The following is a 25,446-nucleotide window of genomic DNA, read 5'->3' as shown; positions in this document are numbered from 1 at the left end:
AAGGCAATACCACTCTAACAGCACTGAGTAAACCCCAGTAAATCACTAAACAGCAATTTTGTGTCCCTGCCTGTAATTTCAAGAATGAGTTTAGGAAGAAAACAATAAAGGATGAAGGCTGGTCTATGTATTTTCATGTATAAATAAAGGGAAGATACCTCGTGAGAAATCTTTCACCATCATGCAATCAAAGGTAGGGAAAGAAGCCCTAATGTTGGGAATATTTTTTTGTACTACTTGTTTTTAACTATGTTAATGCTGTTAATTACACTGCTAAAGATTTATACAGCCATGGATAGTAAAATGAAATAGAAAGGCAAATCTCTAAATTCTAGTTGGAATATTCTTTATTCTCTGCAGTCAGGACCAATTTTATGAAACAATTTTTAAAGAGGTCTGAACAGAGCAGCATTTCTCAGCATGATAAAGAAGGTAGCTAATGCTGTCAGAGCTGATTTCAACAGCAGTGTTAGGAAAACAAATAAAACATTAACAAAAATGGGGACAGAAATTATTTTTATATAATAAAAGGTATCTCCTGTAACCATTCAAGAGCTCCACAAGATTGGCATTGGCCCTAGAAGCATTAGACTCAGGGCTCATTTCCTAAACTTACCTGGAATAGGTAAGTAGAGAGATGGATGAAATATCAGGTCCTAAGTAAGTCAGGGGGGAAAAACAAATTGTGTGATTTTGTTTTTCTGTATTTTACTGAAAGTACAATTAAAGTATTTGTCTAGACTTTCCATATGTCTGTTGGCATCAAATGGAACAGAAGATTTGTATCTATTTTGGGTCTTGAGTACTATCAGAAATACTGAAAAACTGCACTAAATAGCAGAATTGCACCACTTGCAAGAAAATTTCAGAGAAGTAGAATGAGTTTTGAGGTTTGAGAAGTTTCGCCTCTTCTCTCAGCTTAAGTACAGGAAGGTAACTACTTTTCCAACTTTCCTCTCCAAGTGTTCACATATTTCATTTCACTTTTCAGAACTAGTTGGACAGTTCATACAGGAAGTGATTTAAAGAAGATATCTTGGTTATAACTATTTATTTGAAGCAAAAAAAGTCAACAATCCTGAAAAACTATAATTTGAATTTTGAAATATTTCTGCTGGTCTATCTAAAATATAATTAATGATCAAAATTGAAACTATACATTAATAGGGAATTCGGTAAGAAGCAGAACTGAGATATTAGAAAACTTAAAAGACCCCTCTTCTAATATCTGAGTGCTTAATAGGGCCTGGTATTTCACCACTGAATAAAATTTGTTGAAGTATCTTTTCATTAGATTTTTATGAATCTTAAGTACACTTTATATAAATTTTCTGGAATAATTTTCTGTGTATCAGTGGCTCCAGAAATTGGAATTTAATGGAAAAAATCAATTACTAATAAATTCCAGATTAAACACAGTACCTAAAGAAGTTTCTGCCCCTATTATTTCTGGTGCTGTGTAGATCAGAGATTCTGAGTGACAATTACACTTTAATTTGAAAATTTAATTGGCCTCAACTAAAAAGGAAATTTGAAACTTCTCCACACATTTATAAAGGTAAAGGCATTATTTTGTTACAAAGATGCACGTTCAGTTATTTCATTAAGACCAGGTAGGGATAGAAATCTTTCAAGATATATGAGAAAGCATTCTTTATTTATACAACTATACAGGATCCATTTCAGTACAACACACTTCATGTAAATTAATAATTTTCTGTCTTCCAATGTTCAGGCTTCTCTTTAAAGAACTCAGTTGAAATACCGAACCAGTGAAATCTTTAGATTTAGTCTGGCATCAGTCTAAATTCCAGAATCTTACCAAGTAAAAATGCTTTTCTTGTCTTACATAGGAGGAAAACACACTGGCAAGGCAAGTAAAAATCTCCATTCTGTAGTTAGATACTTCACCCTTATTCCTTTTATAAAAATGCTGGAGTTTTTATAATCTCCTGAAACATCTACAGGATTAGTGATGGATCAAATGTTCCTCCTGCCTTATGCAACAACAAGGTACTTATTTCATTAAAACAATACAAATAACAGAGAGAAGTCATGGCTACTCATTCAGCTCACTAACAGCCCAGGTCCCACTTCCCTTAGCAATTTTCTATTTTCTTGTCATTCCATTTAATTGACATATTAGTATATCTTATTCTTCATATCTTACTTCAAAGTGAACTAAACACACAAATCACCTGCAGATGATTAATGTTACAACAGTTGTTTTGAAAGCACAACAGCAACTACCAGGTTTGAGAGAAACAACACATGAAAGAATGAGAATGCTAAATAAAAATCATGTTACTTGTCTGAGTTAGACAAAGACAGAATAAAAAAAGAAAAGTTCACCCTTCACAACGAATTCTTTAACACTGCTGAGTTGGTCTAATTTATTTGCTTGAAGTCATGAGTTTATGAAGCATAAAAGAATATAAACTAACAATATTTGGTGCTGAATCTTTAAAACAGTAACAGATGCTGTGCTGGTTTTGGCTGGGGTAGAGATCACTTTCTTCAAAGTCTGGATCTGTGTTTGAATTTGTGCTGAAAATAATGTTGATATAATACAGATGTTTTTGATATTGCTGAGCAGCATTTACAGTGTCAAGGCTTTTCTACTCCTCATCCAACCTGACCTGCAAGGAGGCTGGGGGTTCTCAAGAAGCTGGGAGGACACACAGCTGACCCCAAACACCAACAGGATATCCCAAACCATACAGCGTCATGCCCAGCATATAAAGGTGGGAGAAGGAGGAGACATTTGGAATGATAGCGTTTGTCTTCCCAAGTCACCATTAGCTATGATGGGCCCTGCTCCCTGGAGATGGCTGAACACCTGCCTATCCATGGGAAGCAGCGAAGACATTCCTGAATTTGCTTCACTTCCATGCACAACTTTTGCTTTAGCTATTAAAGTCTTTTGTCTCAGCCCACTGTCACTATTCCATCTCTCTCCCATCCCACTGGTGCAGGAGTGAGTGAATACCTGCATGGGGCTTGGTTGCTGGTTGAGGTCAAACCAAGACAGATGCACTGCAATATTTAAGACTTTTATACACATACTGTTTACTTTTAACTCATCAGCTATTTCATATATCTGCACTCACAGAAAGCAAAAGAAATTAACAAACTGAGCTTTTCCTAAATGGCTGAAACCCAGCTAAGCTGAAGGCAGGGATAATGAGGGCAGAATTTCACCAAAGTCAGCAATATTTTAATTTACAATGTGTACTAGACAAGTTTGCAAACAAGAACTTCCTATTTTATGTGCTACATGAAGCTGAGGCTTTAAACAAGCTCTCAAATTCTTAAACTGTGCAAAGGAACAAATTTTCAAAGCCCAGTTTAAATGCTCCTTAAATGAGTTATCACAGAAAAAGGTAGGAACTATAGAAAACAGCAAAAGCCAAACTACAAGAAAGTAAACAGCAAAAATCTGTATTGTCATGCAAATGACAATGTTTCCCACCAAGTGTCTAAACCATCACTTTTGTTTCTCAGCAACAAGATAATTTCAGATTTTTTGGGGTTTTTTTTTATTTTTTTAATAACCCACTCTTTTCCTATATCTGATGTATTGGAAATAAATTCACACTGATCTGTGCTGAAGTCTTTTTAAACAAACCCTGAAGTATTTTCATGCAAGCCTTAGTTGGAATTCACATATCATGAAAGTTAATTAAAAAAAAAGGCATTATGGGACAGAAAGAAGGATCAACAATCAACAAAGACGTTGCATCGCTATTTCAAGAGAAATTGTGACTGGATTGATTAAAAATATCTGCTGCATAGAGGAGTGTGTGTAAATGAGATGCTGTTTTTACCTGGGTACTGATATTTAAGATAATTAATCTTAGAAGAGATCATTGCTGGTGTATCAACTAACACCCCATCTCTATTTTAGATCCCTGTTTTAGAGCAGAGGAAAGAGGCCTCTGTCTTTACCAGCTGGTAACATAAGACAGCTGTTGCTAATCACAGCCTTTCATATTCTCTTCCTTTTGTCTGCACCAGACTGTGGACACTTGAGTAGAGACAATTTCATAAGGCTTATTCTGCAACTTCAAGAACTATTTAGCCACTAGAAGCATTTTGTGTTAACTTTTGCTCAAACCTTAAAATGCTGCTGCTGACTCTACAGCTGTCATTGAAGCTTAGCCTACAGACCATAATAAATTTTTAGGCCAAAGGTTCCCTTGGAGCAATTTGTATTTTTACATGAAGTTAAAGTAAGTGCAAATGTCTTCCAAGAGCTGCCCTCATTCCTAAACAGACAGCCTGTAAACTGTTGTTTTACATGGTTTTTAACTGGGCAGAATTTTTTTCAACAATTGTATACACCTGGACACTTTCTGCATGTTTTCAGAACCCTGCTTACCTAGCACTGCCCAAAAAAGCTTATCAGCAAACAATGAATAAATGATTTATAATAATGATCTTTCAAATAGAAATGACTCCTAAGTGAAATAATACGATAATTATCTTAGCTGTTTATAAATAAAAGGTCAGATCAACTGCTATTATTAACATATTCTACCAAATATATAAAACAAATCCTCTTAATTATTTTTTATGTTTTTTTCATTATTTATAAAGCAAGCTGAAGCAACTGCTGTGTGCTGATTTGCCTAATGTATACAATTACCCAGAAAAGACAAGACACCAGATCAGAGCAATCAGCTGTTTGATACTAAGCGTAAATGCAGTCCTTGAAAGATAGTTCCTAGAGAAAGTATCAGGAAACCTGCAGTTCTGGGAATAATTCCATGCCAAGCACAGAATATTGCTAGCAAATCAACTACAGAAACCCTGCAAGAGATTATTCTGCATTACTGAATAAGTATTTCATTTCCATCCCACTGATTTCTTTTGCTCCACCACTCAAAAGCTGTAAAAAATGCCTTATATCTTTTACTATTCATTAATTTGACACATTCATTAAAGTAAATGAAGCTAATTTAATCACATTCAGGTGCTATATTGGATAGATGATAGTGTTTTGTCTTTTAAACAGTTTATCTTTTATTCTACTACCTTCATCAAACAGTATTCTGAATAATTATCACACTGCTGTTACGAAGTTACAGCACTATTACATCCTGAATAAGAACTTCAGGTCACCTACAGCATTTACACAAAATACCACAAATCAAGGCAAAGCACCTCAGGCTATGCAGTAAGAAAGTAATTCCTTATAGCACTGTATGTGTTTCTAAGGTCTTTAACGTTTGGATTATTACATTATCTCAGTTTTATATTCACTAGTCAGGAGGTAAGTGTCAGCTGGAATCATTGAATCTCAATTTTTTTTACACCTTTCATTTTGTTTGATGAGCTTTTTACCAATTGTAATTTATTGCTCTGATGAAAGTATAAAGCAAAAAGCTCAAAGTGTAATCAAGGCTAATGGTGAACCATGTGCCATGTGATAATAAATCAGCAAGGAAAAAATACTCTGGAGACAAATAGAGATGTTTATAATTTCAGTATGAATACTATTGGAATAACTGTTTATGTAAAATTAAAAACTGTATAAAAAACCAAACACCCAAGTTCCAAAAAAAAAACCAATAATCTCTTATAAAATACAAAATTAAAAACTTCCCATGAGTAGCTAAATTTTGCAAGAAATAAAATCCTTTTTCTGCATTAAAGTATGTAGCAATGAGAACTAATAAGAAAGTCTTAGATGCTAAAACATTTGATGTTTATCAACAGCAAGGAACATTGTCAGTCACAGCCTGCAGTAATCCTGACACTTGATCTTTTAAAACTTACTACACCGCAGAAAATCCCCCAACTCTTCCATGAGGAAGCTTTTTGGAGTTACTGGAACCTTTTATTCTTGAGCAACTGGTATTTTATTTTATAAAAGGATGATATATGTAAAAAAAAAAAACAAAAAAACCCAAAAAAACCTACCTGAATTTGTAAAAAAATCTCATTCACTTTAATTGCTTTTCTGAAAGGCCCTGAGACAGAAGCTAAAACATGTAAGAGCTAACATGTAACAGACACATTTATATAGGAGTTTTCTTTTTTGACTACCACAAAGCCTGCATATCATGACTCAATAAAAATGGTTGTGTGCAACTTTTTCATAATTTTATTAACAAATATTAAACAACTGTTAGACTAGATTTACAGTACCTTTGGATATTGCTTGACAGGGATCAGAACTCTCTCTGACAGCTTTATGTTTTTGTTGCTGATAACATCAAGATATTTCTTTTCTTCATCTTCCTTCTTGCCTTCTGAACCCTGAAATTTTTCCATTTCTGAAAAATATCACGAAACAGAACAATCAGTGACATGGTAGGTGTCATCCTTAGGAAGTTTAAACTTACACATTCCCACCCAGACCATGCACTGAACACCTCTGCTGTCCACACTCAGGTGACAGGGACTGCTGTCCTTAAGAGAACCTGGGCTCTCAGCAGTGCTGGGAGGCAGAGGTGACAGCCACAGGTCACACTCCACAACTAATTCTGCCCCAGCTGAAAGGGAAGCCAAATGATCTCAGCAGGAGCAGGAATAGATAAGGCTTACAATTCCAGCTGTCAGTCTCTTAAAGGGAATAACATCATCACAGCTTGATGCTTTTTGTAAATGTGACCTGCCAGAACTAAGCTGGATTCTAACTGCAATAGCTAACTTTCAGTACAAATACCAGAAAACTGAAGGAACTTCTTGTTGTTACTGAGTTTCCGTTCAAATACTTCTGAATTAGTTAAAGGTTATACAAAAGAAGATAAGAAATAGTTAACTCTTGCTCAAAAAAATTCTTCAATTAAGAAATGCAATAAAGACCATTAAATAAATAAATAAATAAATAAATATATGTAACTATTAAAAAAACCCAAAAACTATATTCAGGTAGAATAATTCTGAATTCTTTATTCCCTAAAGCTCTATAACCAACGGATAATAACAAATAATTGAATTCATCATCTGGCAAAGAGCATCATATATAGTGCCTGAGAGCTTCCTGACAGCACAGGTACTATTGAAAATCTGCTTTTACAGCAGTGACATTGTTGACAGCACAGAAAATGGCAATGCTTATAATGAGCTAATTATAACTGAATTACAGCTGAAAAGGGACAGCTGTGGGTCTCAGAAACATGCTGCTTCAAGGATGGGGAAGCAAGAGTGGAAAGGAGGAACACAGCCACAGCACTCTATAACATTCATATACAAGTTTCTTTGACTTCCAACAAGCATAAAGAAAAAATGTGTTGAAAAGAACAGCCCATGTCATGATTTGTTAATAAATGTTTATGCTGCTTTTATGAGATCAAGTAATTTATTTAAAGCCTGCACCAGCAGACAGTTCTCTAATGTTACAGTCATAAGCTTTTTTAAAACCTCCCAGAGAACACACCTAAAATACTTCAAATGGGATATATATTCAATAATTTAGGATTAAAATCAGTTACAATCACTAAAAGCATCAGAAGAACATTTCATTATTGTAAAATACTTGAACACATGTAAAAAAATGTGGTATGTTGCATTCAGTGGAAGATTAATCTGGAAAGCAGCAAGCATCAGTTAAGTAAGTAACTCATTTTGGGTAGGTTTAATAGGAAAAAAGGTCTTTGAAAATAGCAAAAATTCCAATGCAATTATACGAAGGGCTGTGCTATGGGGGTACAGAGGGGAGAGACAAAGGCACATAAAGAGGGAAAAGTGTTACAAGCACAGTAAGTACTAAATGAAATATAGGAATTTCCCAAATGTATTGTGAACACAGTACTAAATTAGATAATTCTAAAAGGCAGGTGGGGAAAGTCAATCTACATGTACACATACATTTCACTAGAACCATGGAAGTTTAAGTTGGAGAAGACCTTTAAGATGATCAAGTTCAGCTGCTAATCAAGCTCTGCCAAGTTCACCACTAAACCACATCCCTAAGTGCCACATCTACACGTCTTTTAAATATTTCCAGGGCAGTCATTTCCCAGCGTAATCTGTTCCAATACTTGGTAACTGTTTTTGCAAAGACATGGTTCCTGCTGTCCAACCTGAACTTCCCCTGACACAGCCTGAGGAGAAGTTGTCTTCTTGCCTGGGAGAAGAAACCAAGCCCCACCTGATCATAACCTCCTTTCAGGTAGTTCAAGAGAGCAGTGAAGTCCCCCTGAGCCTCCTTGTCTCCACGCTAAACAGCTACAATTCCCTCAGCTGCTCCTCATCAGATCTGTGCACCAGACCCTTCCCCAGCTCTGAGCTCCCTTCTCTGGACTCGCTCCAGCCCCCCAAAGTCTTTGTGAGGGGCCAAGAACTGAACACAACATTCAAGGTGTGGCCTCAGCAGTGCAGAGTACAGAGGAACAATCACTGCACTGGTCCTGCTGGTCACACTATTGCTGATACAGGCAAGGATGCCATTGGCTGTATAAACAACTAAACTCTTTCTCCTGGAAAGCTGAAGATACTTAAAATCCTGTATGGTCAGTAGGGATGGGTACTAAAGGTTAGGACAAAATGCTCCACTTTGAATCATCTACCAGGCCTTGCAACCAGTCCCAGCCTTGTGTATTGTTTTTGACTGAGAGTACATGGAAGTTCTGAAATGAAAGTGGTGTTTTTGCTGAAGCTAATGCAAGACTACTTCAGCTGGACTTATCAGACTTATGTGAACAAGAGTTTGTTGATCTACTAAGACTGAGACAAGCCTGTGGCACTTTAATGGGTTTTACTCCATGACAAGGGCTGAGCTCTAAACCCAGAAGAGCCAATCCCAGCTTATTATGGGAGGCACAAGAAACAGCACTGGGGAGTTGAGTTTCTTCCAAGGAATGAAAGGCAACAGAGAACCCATTTCAGGGGAGCTCCTGCAGCACTCAAGGTCAAATACAGAGAGAGAATTAAATTAATAGGGATCATGATGAGGGCCAGGCTGTGAGCCCAGAATTACAGCAGAAGGCAGCAGGGACACTGGGGACATCAGGTTTCTACCATGAAGCAGTGCCAATTAGCCCATGATCACAGCCAGACAGCTTCTGAGTATCATCTCCAAGGAGGGAGAGTCCACAAGCACCCTTACAGTGCTTGGTCACCCTCACAGTAAAAAAAAAGTTCTCCAATATTCAGAGAGAAGCTCTGTGTTCTGGGCACCCCTCAAAAGAGCCTGGTTCTGTCTTCTTTGTACCTTCCTTTCAGTTATTGGTATACATTGGAAAAGATCCCCTATGGAGTCTTCTCCAGATTGAACAGCCTGGAGGCAGCATTCCTAGTTCTGTCTTTGTAGAAGAGATGTTCTAGACCCTTCATCATCCCTGTGAATCCTTACTTGACACTCTCCAGTATGTCCATCTCTACTTATGTCCATCTCTACTGGGGAGCTGCACACTGGACAGACTGCTTGAGTGAGTATCACCTCTTTTGACCTGCAAAGTTGACTGAGGGGTAAGAAATGCCTTGAGCTGGTTTATTTCTAAAACAGAACATAGGGATGAGTATGATTAGTGTAACCTGTGAATTTATATGCAAAATATGGCATTAGGATTTTGCTTGACAGTGGAACAGCTGTGTAAAATGAGTTATTTTGGAAATTTTTTATTCCTCAGGGCTGGAGTTTGTGTCTTCTGGGTGTGGTCCCCGAAAGCCCCACAATGTCACCAGGGAGTCATTGTGACACATGTGACAACAAGCATTTTGGATGCTTGGGGAAGCTCTGAAAGGCCACAGTGTCTGGCCTCCTCCACTGGGGACAGACATCTGAGGGTGAAGGGAAAAAGGATCCCCATCCCATTGTGTGCTTTCTGAGGGCACAAAGAAGATTTGCTGGACAAGGACACTGACAGGACCTGGGGTGCTGGTCCCAATCTGCCATGCACTCAGGCTCTGTCTGCAGCTGCTGAGAGGCCAGGAATTCCTTTCCCAGCCTCCCAGCTCCTGCCTGCACATATCAGAGAGGTCAGTTACCATCCTGCCTCAAGAGCTAGAACATGCCAAGACACTCAAGTGTCACTCATCTGCCCCAGGATGGTCCCTGGCATTGGTGGCAGCCCAAGTGCCATCCTGAGGCAGAGTGGGCAGTTCTTTAAGGCTCGACTTTGGTAGCTTTGCTGCTGGCTGCAGATTGTGTCCCCAGCACCAGGGAACACATCAGCTTATCTCTTTGGTTTGCAGGACAAAATGGCCTCAGAGGAAGACTTGGCAGAAAGCGGCACCTCTTCCCTTGCTGCCAGCACCAGCCAGGTATCCCGGGCTGCCCGTCCAGGTGCTTCGGAGAACCTACGTTGCCCGATCTGCCGGGTGGGCATTAATGACCAACCTTCCATGAGCTGGCGTTGGCACCCTTTCTGTTTTTACTGCATGGTGGAGTGGCTCCACAGAAGAGTGGAGGGCCTGATATGCCAGTCACCTTTTCCACATACATTCCACATGGTGGGAGACAGTAACTCTGAGGTGCACTCTGTAGAGGAGTCCATCAGCTCTGCCAGCCGTACTCCAGGAGAGCGAGCTGGGTCCAGCTCTGCAGAAAGAGGTCAGCATAATTCCCCAGGACGCCAGCACCGCAAGTCTTACAGCAGAAGCTGTGTTGGCAGCCGTGGGGGCAGCCGTGGGGGCAGCCGTGGGGGCAGCCGTGGGGGCAGCCGTGGGGGCAGCCGTGGCAGGGCCCAAGAGAAGAGCCGAAGCAGGTATCCAAGGAGGCATCATGATGACCACACCAGGGCCCAGCAGGCCCAGGGCTACAACCACTCAAGGAGCAGGAGACGGCAGCAGAGCAGGGCTCGGAGCACCGCGCGTGACAAGGGCCGAAGGACCAAACAGCGCGTCCGTGCCCTCTCAGGGAGGCGTAAGCGCCGTCAGCAGGAATACCAGGTTTCTTTCATAGAACCGAGGGCAATAAGGAGCCGATCCCGGCAGAGGTTGGGCAGATCTTCCAGCCAAACACTGAGGGAGTATCTAAGGGAGATGGAACGCGATGAGGGACGAGCTCTAAGGCAGGACTGGTTCATCCGTGCCTCTTCTGGGAGGAGCAGGCGCCAACAGCGGGGGCCCCAGCATTCTTACAGAGAAACGCAGGTGGCAAGGAGCCGAACCCAAGGGAGGTTCCGCAGCCCACTGCCCCTGAAGGAGAATCCAAGGAGGATGGAATGCTGTGAGAGACAGATTGAACAGGGCATCCATGCCTCCCCAAGGAGGAGTGAGCGCCTTCAGCAAGCACGCCAAGTTTCTCTCATCGAACCACAGGTGACAAGGAGCCAATCCCGGGGGAGGTCCCGCAGCACACAGCACCAAACAGTGCGGGGGAATCTAAGGAGGATGGAACGTGACATTCTAACCTCCATGAGGTGGGGTGAGCGCCATCAGCGGAGAGGCCAGGCTGATTTCACTGACTCACAAGTGGCAAGGAAGTGATCCCCATGGAGGTCCTGCAGCCATGCTGGGCACGAGCCTGGTAGGACACACTACCAACAAGGGAACTACTGTATGCCCTCTTACCAGTGTCAGGAATGATACTACTTCAGACAAAAACAGCCCCTACTAACAATTGCAAAAATAAAGTCAAATCAAATGCTCAAGCCTTGGGTAAGGATCTATTCCCCATCAAAAAATGCATCTGAAAATCTAAAGACACCTTTAAAAAGCTTTTTCAGGTTAGGGGGATAACAGGTACAAAACTTAACTGCTGCTTTTGTCATTCTGTTCTATGGTACCCACTTGTGTATAAAATGGGGTAGTGAACATTTCGTATGGGGGTACCTTTCTATCTGTATTTGGTTTCCACAGTGTGACCAACTTTTTCTTGGTTTTGCCAAAGACATCAACAACTTATTAGGAAATCTCTTGTCCTTCCACACCTGTTTTCTTACACTTTATCCCAAACATCCCCCAGAGGAACTTCTCCTGTTACCACTCTTCTCACAATGAAGCAGTGAACAGTGAAGTCAATTTACAATTACTCTATCTCAAAGGCACTGCCTATAATACCAATCCAAATGTAATGTCTGGTAGAAAGCCTCTGAAAAGGTTTTCCTTCTTCATCTTCTTATTTAAAGACTTTAAAAATAAACCCCAAAGCCTTCATGGAGAAATTTGCCCTTATGCTATGCCCTGTACAAAGCCTCAGGTTTAATGCCCAGTGTGGCACTACAGGCTACAGGCTCTTCAGACCTTGGCCAAAGACTACCAAAGTCATCAAAAAACAGTGTTGTGTCAAACACTGTTACTTTCAAATAAGACTGGAGCAAAAAGAGGACTCTTCTCAAAAGACAGAGGCAATACACTAATTACTGGAGCAAGACAAACTGTATTCAATTTTTGTATTGAACTACAGTCAGCCACTACTGTGTACACTTGTCATGTCACTCCATGACTAGTACCACCACAGAAAAGAAGCATTAAGACAATCTTATGAAGGAATCCTGGCCAGAATCAAGCTGCCAACTTCCTCACAGCACTGACATGCAGCTAGTTGCTTTAGCTGAAAATTTTTACTTGCCAACTGCAAAAACAACGGTCAACTGCAACACACACTACACAAACAGAACCAATGCCTTTAGTGAGATGTTGCATTCATTGCACCCCTCATGTTTGTGTTTAGCTTGTTAGTTTTCTGTGCAGTCACTGATAAATCCCCCAAAGGAAAAGAGGTGGCTGCCACATGGACAATTGACTTGTGGGAGACAAACCTGGCTCATCATGAGCATATGGAATCATTCAAACCTTCCCCTGTCATGAAATCTGGAGGGGCTTTCTTAGCTTGAGTGTGATTTGAGTCACAGAACCACAGAACCATGGAGGCAGGAAAGGACCTGCAGAGAACCATCTAGTGCAACCTCCCCTGCTCAAGCAGAGTCACCAAGAGATGGTGGCCACAGGACTACAGCCATACAGCTTTTGATTACATTCCTGCACATGTCAAAAAAGGTCAGTCACCATCCTGCCCTAAGAGCTGGAACATGCCAACACAATGCAGTGTCACTCATCTGCACCAGGATGGTCCCTGGCACTGGTGGTAGCCCAAGTGCTGTCCTGACACAGAGCAGGCAGTTCTTTAATGCTTTGCTGCTGGCTGCACACTGTGTTCTTAGTGCAGGGGAACGTGTGCTGCTGCTTACAGAAAGCGATAGGCAGTATAGGATCTTGTGACCAGCTGTATTAGGTCTGCATGGCCTGGTTTTGGAAGTAGAGGGAGCTACAGGGGTGGCTCCTGAGAGAAACTGCCAGAAGCTTCCTCAGCACTTGGCAGAGCCAATTACTGGTGGTTCCAAAGATGGACATGCTGCTGGCCAAGGTTGGGACAACTATAAATGGTGGTTACGTCTCTGTAATAACATGTTTAAGAAGAAACAAAACAAAAATGGTGAGGCAGTTGTAACTGCAGCCAGAGAAGAGCAGAGTGAGAAAATGTGAGAAGAAAAACTTTGCAGACACAAAGGCAGTGAAGAAGGAGGAGCAGGAGATGCTCCAGGCACCAGAATCAAGATTCCTCTGCAGCCTATGATGATCCATCAGGATGCAGAGATCCACCCACAGCACATGCAAGGCCACACACCAGAGCAGGTGGCTGTGACTACATGGAAGACCTGAGGTGAGAGGGACCCATGCTAGAGCAGCCTGTCCTTGAAGGACTGCAACTCATGGAAAAGTGATGTTTGAGGGGATCTGTTGCCTGTGGGATGGACTCACACTGCAGCAGTGCACAGGGAGCGGCTTCCTGTCAGATTAACACATGCTGGAGAAGTTCTGGGAGAACTGTCTCCCATGGGAGGGATCCATGGTGCAGCAGGGGAAGGATTCCTGTCCCTGAGCAGCAGGAAAAGCTATGGGTGATAAACTGACCATAACTCCCATTCCTTGTCTCCTTGTGCTGCTGGGGAAGGAGGTAGAGCTGGGAAGGAGGGGGAACAGGGCGGGGGAAGGTGGTTTTATTGTTTTATTTTACTTCTTATTATCCTGCTGTGATTTTGTTAGCAACAGACTCACTTTATATCTCTAAGTTGAGCCTGTTTTGCCTTTGATGGCAATTGATGGGTGTTTTCTCCCAGTCCTTATCTCAAACCATGAATCCTTCATTAAATTTTCTCTCCTCTGTCCAGATGCAGAGGGGAGTGAGCAAGTGGCTTTCCTGAGTGCCTGGCATCCAGTCAGTGTCAACCCACTACACCAGTGGAAATAAAATGTCCATAATCAACAGCATTCCTCCACAGAGCACAAACACAAGGATCTCAGTGGTACTTTTTCTGCACCACTGATCTTAGGTAAAAAGCAAAAATAAAGCATTTTAAGAAGACATTTCATATATTTTCCGCTCATTTTTGCTCTGAGCTAACCAAATGAAACCAGGGAGACATAGAGCTATTCAACTACCTCCCCCAGTATCAATCCTCAAACATGCCTCATTTTTACCTTTCACCATTAACACAGTAATCCTGCACCTGCTTCTGTGTAACACACATCTCTCATTCCTCCTCATTGGAAGAAAACATGCATATTTCAGTCATGCAAAAAGAGGCCCTGACTAGAGAAGTATCAGGGACAAAACCCCATTTCTAGCTAGATCTTTTTAGAGATATTATTCTATATGAAAATTTATCCTGACCTATCTCCAGAATTTGAGCTGCAAAATTCTGGAAATATTGTCAGCCCATTTATGTGTAATCTTTTTGAGGGGAGTAGCTTCTTTTTCCTTCATGGATTTATAAAACAGAAAGCTAAGTTAGTAGCTCTTTTTCAGTATTCTCTGCTTTACTCTTACAGTGCCAATAAAATGATGTTAATTACATTTCTCTTCAAAGTCCTTGACACCTATTACAAAACTTCTCTAATGAATATATTTTTTCTATTAAAATTAGGCACCCCAGAGTAAAAACATCCTTTTGCTATACTTAAGAGTCATGTCAAAACTCTTCAAAAAATAATTTTCTTCTTGTCAGTCTGTCCAACCCACCAAAAAAATTAAATCTCACAATTCTTTCTGCTGTCAACATTTGCCTCCCACTTAAAGGAATTTTGCAGCCTATCTGACTTTTCTTGCCTTTGCACTTGCAGTACTGGCACTGCTTCAATCAAGAATCATGGGCTGCTGTTAACAAGGTCAAGCCCTCTGAAACAATCATATGTTTCTATTAATGGGAATGATTTCTGGAATGGGGGTATCACCAACTTCTTGCATGCATGTACTATTATGTATATCAAGCTTATCTAGTACTCAAAGTACACTTTTTCTGCAGGTTAATGAAAGAATGTTTGAATTGTAAGAGGAAGAATGAGACAATGCCAGTGCAAAATACCAATCACCAAATCATTGACAGCTCTAAATTAGAGAGAGAATTTTTAATTTAAGGTTCATTAAAAAATTACATAGTGGGAACTCTGAATACCAAAACAGCGTTAACAAAAAATCCCAGCATATTTTTAGAAACAGAAAATACTGGAAACATACATGAAGGCTCATCTTCTGTCCAAGGCATTACATTTTAATTGAAAGCAAGGCTATTGAATTTTGAGTCATGGAAAAAAAAAAAGGCAGATGGCTCAATAGTTGAACAAATTAAAATGAAGTTAATTCATAAGAAGTGAACATCCTAAGAGGTTTCCAGTAATAAAAATGGCATCCAAACTCCTAAGAATTGGTAACTTAAAAGTAAAAATATTGAGTGTACCAAGAGTGGTTGGGAGGGGTTATAAGGACAGTACAATCAGCCATGAGCACTGGCTCACTATATTCACCCAGAAACACATTCATGTATTGTATTAACAACATTCCTTCACTTTATGTACATATACTCATTAAGTCACACAGCTAGTGGGGATGATTCAGGGAGGATAAGGGAATAATTCTTCTTACATCAGACACGAGTAAGGCAGTACCTCTGCCAGTGATTAATTTAATACCTGTTAGATAATTGTGGGCCAGATCTACATGTGTATGTCACCTGTTTTAGACAAATACAAACTGAAGCTTTGTAACTGCATTAACTCAAGCTGAATCACCTCAGCTCTCAAGCAAGAAAAGTGGCTAGTAAAATAATGTTCAGAAAGAATTCTGAAAGACAAGTCAAAAAGGAATGACAGAGATGCAAAATCAGGCCAGTATGAGAAGAAACAAAAATGGGTATTTAGTGTTTCTCAGGAGGGGAAAGCATCTATTTGCGATGTTACAGATTGAAAAAAAAAATAATTTTAGGTATAGGATGAAATTACACAGGGGAACTGCTGAAAGCATCCATATTGATAAACTCAAGTCTTTTACAGATTCTTCCCTTATGACTAGATTCCATCCCATGAGGCACTGAAGGTCTTTTCAATTTGGGCATATCTGAAAATACAGCATCCATTACAAGTTTAATGTATTATGCAGGTATTTTTTTTTATTGTTGGACTTTATGGCTGTTATCATCTATCAGGCTGCCTATTGTATAGAACATAGAGAAATTGCAGAAAAGTGATTCCTTTAGTAGGTACTCGTGAGACTGCATGTATGTGCAACAGTGGGCCAGACCTGCCCTCTCCTCCCCAGAAAGGAAAGACATTGGCAAAGTGCAGCAAGGTCAGTGGAGGCCACTCGTGGTGGTCAGAGCTGGAGCACTTGCCCTGTGAGAGGAGGCTGAGAGAACTGGGGCTGTTTATTGTGCTGAGGAGACAGCTCTGAGGGATCCAACAGCAGCTCAGCAATGCTGGTGCTCCCACAGTCATGCTCCTCACAGGAGTGTGAAACAAGGGTGACATAAAACAGGGAAAAGGTGAAAATAGGAAGGTTTGGCCTGTGTATAAGGAAAAGTTTTCTCAACACAGTCCAGCAGTGCTGCAGGCTGCCCAGATATACCATCTCTTCCACTGGAGGATTTCACAATCCACCTGGAAATCCCTGAATAACTTGGTCTGAACCCTTGGCTGGCCCTGCTTTGAGCAGGAGGTAGCACTAGAGATCTCCCAAGGCCCCTTCACATGTGAACTATCCTAGGATCCTACAAATCCAAAAAATTTCAGACTTATCCGTGTCTGTCAAATTTCTGAAACTTGTCCAAAAAATTTAAATGTCATTGCAAAAAAGTTAGAAGACAGAAACAGTATGATTGCATAATCCTGCATCCTTAGCAAACTTTTTAACAAAATGTACTAACATAGGTAGAAAAGTAACTAAAGATCTAAAAAACTTCAGATTTCTAATTAAATGGAAACCAAAGAGTATTAACAAGAAAACAAAGGAGGAAAATTCAAGTGTGCAAAACCTTATATTTCTATCCCCTCTCTACACCGACAACTGATTTTTACTGTCTGGTCACTACTTTGGCTCTATCCATCACGTAATCAGCAGCTTGCAAAGGTATGCCACAGGGTAGTTTCTTGTCCAAATTATACTATTGATAGAAAAATAATTACCTAATGTATCTATCTACTGACCTATGATTAGATCAGTATAGATTTAAAAAGCTATAAAGAGGATACTAGTAGTGTTAAATAACTAGAAATGTCCTGAAATGAAAATATTAGTTCTTACTAAATTTATGAACAACATCTGCTCCAATGCACACCCTCCCATGGAGAGTTTTAAGTCTGATTGGCAAGTAGTTCCTCAAGAACAGTAGTCCATATAATCCTAGTTTAGTTGCTGAATACACTCCCACTATCATTAATATACTATCCCATGTAATTCTAGATAGATAGCAACTGCAATCACAAAGAAAAACCAAAAAACAAAACGAACAAAAAAAAAAAAAACCACTATTTACAATGAAATTTGCTGCAGTAAGTTTGCAGTAAGAAAAGATCTGGGATGCATTTTGAATGCAATGACTTAATAAAGTTGCTGATAACATTTAAAGGGTGATAACAATGTTAGCTTCAAGATATAGGTGCTTTCTAGCTTTGGGAAAAAAAAGGACTATTATGAGGATTTTAGAAGGACCATTAAAGGAACTGAACAATTACAACATTGATTAAATATATTTTTTTATCAAATTGTTAAAAAGAGAGCAAGCCACTAGGTAAGATTTTAAAGACTTAAGTTCTTTCAAAAGTGTCTCTGAAGTCAAACATACCTTTGGGGAATTGACCTGTGTTGGAAGTTTGTTTTTGGCAACAGTACTGCTTTAGCTATGGTGTGCAGTTCACTAAATAGCTGTTCCCAGTACAGTTCTCCCTTCTTACCTCTTATCTTCAGAGCAACTTAGACAGTATTATGACTATGTCACCAGTTGGATGAAAGGCAAACCTGAAAGTTGTTGGAATACTTTTTATTTAATCCTGGGTTTCTTTCATCTGAGAATGAGACTACTCATAAAAAGAGAAATAGAGAGCATGAAGATTTACTCAGGCAAGTAAAAAATAAAGCAGAAACCAACAAAAACATCACAAGTGTATTTATTTGTGAACATATCTCTAGGTGTCCTTGAATTTAACACCCTAAAAACTGTGTTGCTATGACAGGTAAGAAAAGAAAAGTAGCTTTTTGCCAAAGATTTTTGTAGTTTCTACTGTGTCAAAGTTTATTCAACAAAACACTTCAGGACACACTGAAGTGTTCTCACAGATTAATTTGAAGAAAAGGCATCAGTGCAGTGCTGTGCTACATATTGTGTGGTGTGGAACAGATACACAGGGGTGAAAGATGAATCGATCACTGAAATCGCAGGGAAGCCCACCAGTGACATATGCATTACCTATCCCTGACTATCTGAAACCTGCTGGAATTCTTGAGTGGGTTGCTCTACCCAGCTGGAGCTACCAGCCAAAAGGAAGTTTTTCTGTCTCTTCACAGTTTCTGGGAATTTTCTTTTACTCTCTTCAGTCCTAGAACTTATTAGTGACAATAATGTCTGCAATTCTGTCCTCAGAGCAACACAGAGATATGAACCAGCCAGCAGTTTTTCTTTTCTGCTCTTATCTAGCCTTTTTCACACTTTATTGTGAAGTAGAACAGCTGCAGAATAAGACTGATGTCTAGAAGTTCACATTATTGAAAACTATGAAAAGATGCTATATACTGAAGTTAAGAACCAGTATAAAATTTTGCTTGAAGTTCAGGCTTCCCACTGACCTCTCCTGATTTTCCAGTTAGCAATACCACTAATGAGCTGCTAATCTCTGCTCAGACAGTTATCAAAGTATTTGAAAGGAGTCTACAAACCATCAAAATAGTTTTCATTCAGGATGTGACTTCAGATCTTGGGCTCAAGTGTCATCTGTATCTGAAAGACTGACAGTAAAACTGAAGTTCAGAAGAGATGAGGATGGAACACCAAGTAAATGCAAGGAATTTGCAGCTGAGAGGTGGGAGAGATTTTAGAGTATGACCTTTGCTTCCTAGCGTGCTTCTGTCAGCAAAGAATGGCTCTGACTGCTATACAGACAGGAAAATATTGAGTGCATTCACATATGGAAAACAAATAATTATATATAAAAACCTCAAACTTTTTATTCCTAACTGGTAAAAAAGCACAAAAGAAGGAAACAAAACATTCAAGTTCTGGTAAGAACAATTATGTTCACCTGTCTACAATGACATTCTCTTAAACATCCACTGTTTCATTGAAGACTTCATTTACAGAAAAGTAATGTAGCCAGCATACATATCTAGCCTAAGGTCAAGTTTAATGATGTTCAGAGATTTAATGTATGTTATCAGGATTTCCTAGCTCACCCAAAGATTATACCATTTCCTATCACAATGGAAGATGACTCATCTGCTTCAGTTGCAATACATTTTAATTTGTCTTACTTGATACTGAGAGCAACAGTTACAAAGAAGAACTTTTTGACAAATTGATATTTAAATTGAAGGACTAAACTAGTGATATCTGAACAGCAGAAAGGTATTTAAGCCTTAACTCACAAACCCACTGGAAAGCACATCTTTACTTTAAGCCTCCACTTGGAAGTCCTTACAAACAAATCCTTGCCCCAGAGGATCAGTAGCACACACTAAAAAGATGATCAAACTTCCCATACCACCTCTTCAGGACAAATTGTCAGCAATATCTAAAAATATATGGCCCATGAAAACCTGAATTAACACACCTGTAAATGTGCAGTGAGAACAAAAGAAGCTGAAATGAAGAAAATGTGTAAAATTAAAGATATTAATAATCTGAGGAGGTTTTATTGCAGTACCTCCTGTGCATTTTTCTGCATTTGATTTTTCAATGGATTTGACAGAACACACTCATGCTCACACCTCACTTAGTAGGTTTTCCTCACCCAGGATGCACTTCAGGCCACATCTAAGTACTGGCTGCTCACCCAGTGATCTGCAGACATGACAGGGACATGAGAACAAGGTCCCCAAAAGCTAGGGCCTGCTCATTTAATGAAACAGCCATAACATAAGGACACAGAAACCAGTCCAGTAACCACATCAGAAGCAGGAACAAGCTACATACTAGTTTTTGTTAAGTGACCCTGAGTGCTCTTGGCTACGATTTACTTACACAAGAAAGAGCTTTGGCAACTGAGGCAGGATTAGGGGCATTCTTAAAACTTGATATAAACCAAGTATCTGCAAACTATTAAACAAAAAGCAGGAAACCTCAGTATTACCTGGAAATAGGATGCTCTATGGCAACCAAGGAAATTTCAAGTGAACTTGTATTCATAAGTAAGAAACCGTGTTAACATCAGGTAATATGATGTCACTTCTCTGGGTTATTTGACACAAGGAATTAAAACTCATGCTAGAGTGGTATCACAACTGATACTCTGGCAAACAAGATGCATGTTTTTCATAGATTTGTCATGCTGCCTTAAGAAAACTTGTTTTCCTTTTCCAGGCCACAGCACTAAATTAAAACATACTGATGTCAAAGGAGACTTGTTTCATTCCTGAAAATATCCTTTGATTCCTTCAACAGCATTTCTAGAAATCAATTTTAAAAGGTGAAAAAGACATGTTTGAACCTGTCTGCAACCCACTTCATCAAAGCCTGTTATCTTGTCAAGAGGGAAAAAGTGGCCCAGGATAATATTTTCAAGTAATATGAGTACAGTATATGCTCCTGGCATGTATCTAAAAATCAGTGAAGAGAAGCATCCCTTTTTCTCCATCAGATCCTTTGCTTCTTATTCAGTTGAAAAAAAAAAAAAAAGTATCGCAGATGGGATCACTAACAAATACCAGTTATATGAAACTGAATCCAGAGTAAGCAGAAGTGCAACCTGAGAAGCTCCTAAAACAGTGAAACCACCTGGTGATGAATCCACACAGCTGCTTGTTACAGCCCAGGAGTAAGTCTGAATCCTTGCTGGGCCCTTACACAAGTGGATGTCCATAAAGGATATCTAGGCATTATATTCCTAACTCCAGCTGGCTAGAAGACACCACACTGGTGTGGTGGTCTTCTGTACTTGGCCTAAATGGCCAAGTATCTTTTTTCACCCTGTCAAAAAGATGCATTTCTTTTTCTTAATGCCAAATTCCTGCAGCTCTAACAGCAACATGTCATAAAACCAAATATATTCTCAGCTCCCATGCATGGCTTTTCATCATTAGAAGTCAAAGCAATGGCACCCACTTTCCAGGCAGTTACTAGTCCAGGGGATAGAAAAAGAGGCATAAAAGTCAGTGCCAGACTCAAGAGTTCACTCCTCAAGCCCAGTGCACCTCACTGTATTATCAGTGTGGAAAGACTGGGATCAGTTCCACGGGAGACAACAGTTTTTTCCAGGAACCAGCATTTCCAGAAGACTAAGGAGCATTATGACTCTTTCCCAAAAACCTGATTTCAGGCATTGCTTTTACCTTGTCACTACCACAAAACTGTAAGGAGACAGTAACTAATGAATTTCTACTTCCCATAAATTTGAAATTAGCTGACATGTTTGGAAAATATTGGGGGAAAAGAGCCTGGCAGACAAATAGACCATTTAATTGTACAAACTAACTGTACTTCCTTGGAAAATTTTTCTTAAAATTACCATAAAAGTCATCCCAGTACTCATTTTGCCCTATGATTTGTGAACACCTAATACCTGAAAAATGCAGAAGCACAGAGTACATGACTGAGAGGGAATATAATAAAATTATTTTTGACATAGAAGCTCATAGCTGCCACTATGCAGGCTTTTCATTACCCTTCTCCTTACTAGCATATCTATCACTAGACTCTTCAGGGAATAATGTACTGCAGCCCAGTAAAGCACTATGAACCCAATGAATACTTGTGCAGAACAGGATAAAGAGCTACAATATAACTGGAAATTAATCTGGAGACCCAGTCTTATGAGGAGCATTTGAGGTACCTAGGGCTGTTTAGCCTGGAGATCAGGAGAATCAGGGAAGATTAGTGCTCTCTCCTAGCACCTGTAAGGGGGGTGTACACAGGTGTGTGTCCATCTTTTTCCTCCATGTAAAAACAGATAGGACAAGAGGATGTTGTGCCAGGGGAGGTTTGGATTCACTATTAGGAAAAGTGTCTTCACTGAAAGGGTTGTGAAGCATTGGAACAGGCTGCCCAGGAAAGTGGTGAAGTCACCATCTCTGAAGTGTTCAAAAACATGCAGTTTGTGGTACTTAGGGTCACGGTGTAGCGGTGGACTTGGCAGTGCTGGTTAATGGACTCAATCTTAGAATCAGAGAATAAGTAAGGCTGGGAAGGCCTCTGTGATCCTAAGTAAACAGAAACATTAAATTTCATCTGAAAAGTGTAAGTACTTTTCTGCTTGTTTTGTTCACCAATTTTGATGTTGGTTAATCTTGTTACCCAGAAAACCATGCTATATGCCCTGCTTTTCTTTAGGAGCAATTTGTTCCTTCCAGAAAGGTAACTGGCAGGTAGGCCTTGATTCTGAGAGTGAAAAAGAGCAACTGCCTTACTTGGACTCATCAAGCAAACAAAAATGCCCATTGTACCCTTGTGTATCTGGGAACACCTCTTACTTCTGTCCTGTCTCCCACTTTATATGTCGCCTTCACAATTTACCTCACTGTTCATTAACAGGCATACAAAAAACTTCTCCTCCTAAGGAGCTCTTTTTTGCCAGCTCTGGTGAAACAGCAGAGAGATCTCCAAGACCTGCCACATTTGAGAACTGTCCTGCTTCATGAGAAGCATCCTAATTAATCAGACAAAAGTGCTTATGTTGCTGCAGATTAGGTATCACAAATTATTTAAAAAACAGGCAAAAATACAATTCACAATGAAAAGGTGAAAAAGAAATTTTTCAATTTGTCTAAATTTTATGTCTCAGACTAACAAACTTTTTCATCTGGTTACATGTCTCTTGCCAACCATCTCAGCAGCTGGTAAAAACAAAAATAATCTGTCAATTTGTACCTAAGGGTGTACAGGGCTAAGAAAGAGCTTGGACAAACCCACACTGATTCAAGCATGCTGAAGAATTTGTCAGCTGCCTTGATTAGCTCAGCCTCTCAAGTTCAGAAAATGCCACAGGCTCATTTCAAAGAAGAAAATTTCCAGGTGTACACTGTGTTGCAAGACAATCTGTTCTACTGCAAAATAGGTCTGCTCAGGCTCAACTCAACACAAGAACTACAACTTGATGCTGAGCTAATAAGGAATTTCATATTTTTGTGGAGTGTTTGTTTGCTCAACAATTTTTAACCACTTCACAGAAAAAATACTCCATCAGGTCTGGGTATGTATAATGCTGGGGTGTTTTTAATGCTGGGTTTTTTTAAGGCTGAAAAAAATCCTATAGCTTTCTCTCTTTTAGGATGGATGCCATCAATAGCAAGAACTGATGGCACTTATATTCATCATTTCAAGTTTAAGGAGTAATGAAAATCTAAGACAGATTTTTGTTTCAGTCAGAAAATACACAGCACTCAGAACTGGAGAGAATCACAGAATGTTAAAGGCTGGAAGGGACCTTAAAGATCACGTTGTTCCAACACCCCTGCCATGGGCAGGGACACCTTCCACAAGACCAGGTTGCTCAGAGCCCCACCCAGCCTGGCCTTGAACCTTTCCAGGGATGGAGCATCCACAGCTTGCCTGGGTAACCTGGGCCAGTGCCTCACCACCCTCAGACTCAGTAAAGAATTTTTTCATAATACATTATTTAAACCTACTCTCTTTCAGATTGAAGACACTGCCCCTTGTCCTGTCACTACATGCTCTTGCATCAGAGGTAAAATTGTTGATAATAACTGGGGCATGTCAGTTCTTGCCCACACATGGATTCATGGCTACCCAGCTGAGAATAATAAAGTCCATTTTAAAAGTATTTGTTTATAAGGATGCTTCAAGAAAAGACATGGGTCTTTTCAAGCATCTACAAAAACAGCAAGTGTGAGCACTTTCAAAAGAAAAGTAATAAATAATTAAAACATTAAGCAAACAAAAAACAGGGAAAGAATAGACAAGAAACAGAAACTTTTATCTGCGTCTTTTTCTTCTGTTTTCTCCAAAACCTACAATGGATTATACTCTCTTCTTGGCTGAAAAACATTTTCTTAAATTCCAGAAAGCAAAATTAAGTATTGTGACTGCTTCCAAAATATTGTACAAGACATGGAATTAAACACTATGGATATAACTTGTTTTCCATTAAAAAATATTTTCTTGAAAAAAAGTAAGCCAGAATGAAGATAGAAGGCAAGGCACCTGGAAATGTGGAGAGAAAAGGTGCCAAGAGATGACCAGGAGACACTTAAAGAAATACAAAGCAGAAAAACAAGAAAAAAGAGGACAGGATCAACCAAAGTAACAAACAAACAACACATACAAAGGAGAAGAAGGGCAAAAGTTCATGCTATGCTTCATCAATCTTCAGCAACAATTCTCAGGCAGGACACCTGAAACCAAGGGAACAAATCTGAAGAGTACACTTAAGTGGAGAATAAGAAGGGGGATCAGACAGGAAGAACAGAATTGCTTCTGAATGGGAACTAAAAGAGAAATGGGCAAAGACAGACCATCTCACTGATCAGGCACACTTTGAAATCTTCATGTTTAATATTAATTTTGCTATCTACATACATACATAACAGTCTCTTCTTAGCAACTTTATATATCAAGGTTTAAAAATAAAAAGTAAATGGATATATAAATTCCATATAAATGTTATATTGACATGGTAAGTGCCTCTGTAGTATCTTCTAGGGTATTCTAGAAAGTCCAAGATGTCCAAGTCAAGCAAGGTCAAGCAATACACACAATAAGTGTCCTACTTTAAAAACACTTCTACAATTGAAAGTACACAACAGATATGAAAGGAATTTTCAATAAAACTATTTATTTCCATTTTTGTAGGGAAAAAAAAGTCATGTTACATTTATCCATGCATCTATCTGCCAGTATTTTTAGAGAAGTGCAGGAAAAAATAAAATTCTTTAATCAAATCAAAAAACCATAAACAACTTCCTAATAGAACATAGTATTTGAATAGCATATCGATAAGCAAAAATCTAGATTTTGAAACATTAATATACAAATAAAGTGACATGGGATATTAACAGGCTTCCTATTCTTTCTAAATTCTTTTTTAGCTTTTCTGCCTTGAAATTGATACTGCCAC

General features: G+C 39.5%; 1 protein-coding gene across 8 annotated transcripts in view; it reads right to left on the bottom strand.

The window, feature by feature from the left end:
• The window catches only part of KHDRBS2 (KH RNA binding domain containing, signal transduction associated 2), a 338,979-nt gene that overhangs the window by 271,872 nt on the left and 41,661 nt on the right, over positions 1-25,446 (bottom strand). For all 8 annotated transcript variants that reach the window (XR_011682012.1, XR_011682011.1, XR_011682015.1 and 5 more), the window contains exon 2: positions 6,154-6,281. Coding sequence is in view for 1 of the 8 variants with exons in the window: in XM_071445617.1 (XP_071301718.1) it covers positions 6,154-6,281 (128 nt within the window). In the remaining 7 variants the exon portion in view is untranslated. The remainder of the gene's footprint in view (positions 1-6,153; positions 6,282-25,446) is intronic.

The sequence above is a fragment of the Agelaius tricolor genome, unplaced genomic scaffold (assembly GCF_023055355.1).
Source record: "Agelaius tricolor isolate 1412-34295 unplaced genomic scaffold, bAgeTri1.0.p SCAF_1, whole genome shotgun sequence".
Taxonomy (NCBI): domain Eukaryota; kingdom Metazoa; phylum Chordata; class Aves; order Passeriformes; family Icteridae; genus Agelaius; species Agelaius tricolor.
Note: the sequence above shows the minus strand (reverse complement) of the source record. Positions and strands in the feature narration are given on the sequence as shown.